This window comes from Papaver somniferum, chromosome 11 (genome assembly GCF_003573695.1).
Source record: "Papaver somniferum cultivar HN1 chromosome 11, ASM357369v1, whole genome shotgun sequence".
In the NCBI taxonomy this organism is placed as follows: domain Eukaryota; kingdom Viridiplantae; phylum Streptophyta; class Magnoliopsida; order Ranunculales; family Papaveraceae; genus Papaver; species Papaver somniferum.
Window position 1 is genome coordinate 82,942,867 of NC_039368.1, and position 3,326 is coordinate 82,946,192.

At 42.2% G+C, this 3,326-nt stretch overlaps 1 protein-coding gene across 1 annotated transcript; it reads right to left on the reverse strand.

The window, feature by feature from the left end:
- Nucleotides 1-466: 466 nt before the first annotated feature.
- LOC113324695 lies at nucleotides 467-1,320 on the reverse strand. Its single transcript, XM_026572991.1, has 2 exons — nucleotides 781-1,320; nucleotides 467-718 (listed from the first exon to the last, which is right to left on the reverse strand). Exons 1-2 carry the CDS (start codon nucleotides 1,318-1,320, stop codon nucleotides 467-469), a joined length of 792 nt encoding a protein of 263 aa, XP_026428776.1.
- Between the last annotated feature and the right edge of the window lie 2,006 nt (nucleotides 1,321-3,326).

Genomic DNA, 3,326 nt, shown 5'->3' on the forward strand with positions numbered 1-3,326 from the left:
ATGTCGAGGTACTTGGTCCGGTGTTTAGAACGATGCTCTCCTTTGTCAGACTTTTTCCGGAGATTTCCTTGAGATAAAGGTCAATCGCTTTCTCCTTGGAAGCTTCTTTGTTTGGGTTTCTTCGGGATTTACGCTGCTCATCTTGTTCGTTATTGAGATGATTTTGTATAGCCTGACATTCCAGAGCGGTTACCTGATCTCCCTTTATCTCCATTACCCCTTAGGGTGTTGGAAATCTAAGGTACCGATGATAGGTCGCTGCTACCCCTTTGAGATTGTGTACCCATCTTCGGCCGATGATGGCATTGTAAGGGGAAGGAGCGTCCACTACACTGAATCGTGTATCAACCTTCATTGGTCCTGTGTTCACTTGTAATACAATGTCTCCTAAAGTCTTCGTTGGGACCCCATTGAATCCGTATATGGTGTAGTACGAGGACATCAACTGCTCATCATTGAACTCCATTCATTTGAACGTGTCATAGAACAGTACATTGACCGAGCTTCCTCCATCGATGAGGACCTTCCTGGTATTGCACCCCGCGATGGGTAACGTGAGAACCAAGGGGTCGTTGTGATCCTCCATATCATCCTCTACATATTCAGCATCGAAAGTTATTGGAGCATTCATCCATTGTCCGTGTTCCTCCACTTCTACTCCATCGATTTTGTACAAATCACAGTAATCTTCAAATTTCTTCCTTAATCTTTTGCCTATCTGGGCAGTTAGTGATGGTCCAGTGGCTTCGGAGCATGAGATAGTGTTGAGCGTTCTATTACCCTCAGGTAGATGGAATTGCTTGCTTCGCTTAGACTCTCTTCGGTGTCGGTCTTCTGTAAGTATTTCTTGAGGTCACCAGCGTCAATCAGCTTCAGAATCATTATCTTGAGGTTCTTACATTTCTCAGTCTGATGCCCGTTGAAGCAGTGATACTCACAGTAGTCTCTATATTTCTCGGACCGTGGTGGCTTCTTCCCTTTGGACCAAGGCCACTCCAAGTTCTCTCGATCTTTAATCTCCCTCAAGATGCGAATGTAATTGGTGTTGAGCTTCGTAAAGACTTGGTCTTCGAATTTTCGGTCGTCGCTCCGACAATCATCCATTCTTCCTCTCTTATCTTCGTTAGGGCGTTCAGTTGAACCGCCACTCTTTGATTCGCTAGCTTGCTCTACTGAGTTCGTCCGATGATATGTTTGAGTTTGGTCTATGGGATTCTCCCGCTGGATTTCTTCTAACCGGGCGTGCTTTTCGATGATTGCTCGAAGGTCTCCTTCGATCGTAGGTACACTTCCATGAATCTCCACAAATAGGGGGCTCATTCTGTCTAATCCCCACTTGTAACTGATGAGTGCCAAATATTGTATATATTTATCCCTTTTTGTTGGCATTTAACTCATCTTTTGTGCAGTAATTCTACATTTTATCCCATATTCTGTATTTTCATTGTTTTCAAGAATAAATATTTTTATTAATTAATTTTGCATTTTTAGGTAATAAATAAAGTCTGGATGACTTGCGGAGCAAAAAGAGCAGAAAAGTAGTGAAAAGCCGGGAGAAATCACGCAAGGAAGCCGCGCATAATGGTGCGCACAACTTCATTTTCTACACACAAAAACGCCTCCGTTCTCAGCCATCAGATCAGTTCTCAGAAGCATCCGACGGTCGCTCCCTTGCTGTGCATCGAAGTTTGATATCTCCGCCTTACACTACAGCACCTAACTCCATCTTGAGCCGTCAGTTTCGTTGTATTTTTGCATCCAACGTTCGCTCATGATCTGTCTCAATTTCTCCGTTAGATCCGTTTCAGAAGTTATCATCCTACGCCTTTCATCACCGAACATCAAGGTTCGATGATCCCGCTCAACACTCAAACACCTAAGTTTATATCCCACAAACCAAACAACCCCTAGCCAAAACCTAATCGAGCTCACCCCATCTTCTTCCCCATTCTCTCTGCAAAAACCATGTCCGCCACCAACTCCGCCTGCCTCTGCCTCAACCACCACCACGCCTCTTCCAAAAGCCATCATGGCTACTTGTAATCATAACCCATCATTACCCTACCTCTCTAGACACATATTCTATCGATTTCAACCCCTTTTCTTCACAGAAACCCTAGGTTTGAAATTGGTAGAATAGGTGAAGTTGGAGAAGAAATCAGAGCATGGGTAGATGCGATTGGATCAACAGAAGCATGGGGGGAAGATTTAGAGTTGTTATCAGTGTATTAGGTAAGTCAATTTCACCTTTTTGTGAAACCCTAATTTCTGACATTTGGGTATTTTGGGGGAATTGTAACTGACTATAAATTGGGGTCATGGGTTGTGAAATTGACATGCCTGGACTAGCCAGTGTGTCAATTAGGTTTAGTTTTAGATTTCTTTGTTTTCCAATTTCAATTTATGCTTCACTGTTTGGTTCTTAGATTTTGTTTAAATGTTAGTTTCTTCAATTAAATATCAGTTTCATCATGTGATTGTATTGTTCATGTTATGTTTGTGTTAATTAGTATGTTTGTATTGTTTCTACACATGATCCTGTAACTCCCCTGTTTAACTCACATGCTCTTATTTTGAGTCTTAATGCTTGACAACCATGAAGACTCCTAACTGCAACATGTTCTAATTCCACACTAGGGTGAGAAGACAACTGAACCATGATGGTTATGCTATTAGGATGGTTTTTGCTGAACTCAAAATAGCTTAGGCTAGTTAGACTCCTAAAAGCCCAACTGATTTGTGATTAGTGGTGCTGTAAGAAGACCACTAATGCTAGGGGTCAGTGGTGGCTCTAAGGAGTTAATCAGCTACATTAGTTAGTAAGCCACTGCCTAGTTAGTCTGTGATTGGTTGTGCCTTAAACAGACAGCCAATACTAGGGGTTAGCTAAGGATGTAAGGTTAGTTAACTAGACATATGACAAAAACTTAACCTAGGTGAACTAGCTAGGTGAAGGGAATTCTCATCCATCTCCTTACACTTCCCATCCACAATTTTTTTTCCATGTTTTGTTTTGATTAAATTGTTCTTGAATTTTCTTTGTTTCTTTGCCTCTTAAGTTCACTGCCTTTGGCTCACTGCCACTGAATTTTTCTTTGGTTCTTTAGTTCACTGTCTGTCACTAGATCAGCTATCTAGGAAACTTCAATAGCCCTCTCCAAGTCCCTGTGGACAAACCCTTTCTTCCCATCACTAGCTACAACTGACCCTGTGCACTTGCAGGTCAGTTTGTAGGTTGTTTTCAAAACCCACCAAGTTTTTGGCGCCGCTGCCGGGGACTTGGCTAGCGGCGCTGTTGTTGTTTTTTTTGAATTTTGATTTTTTTT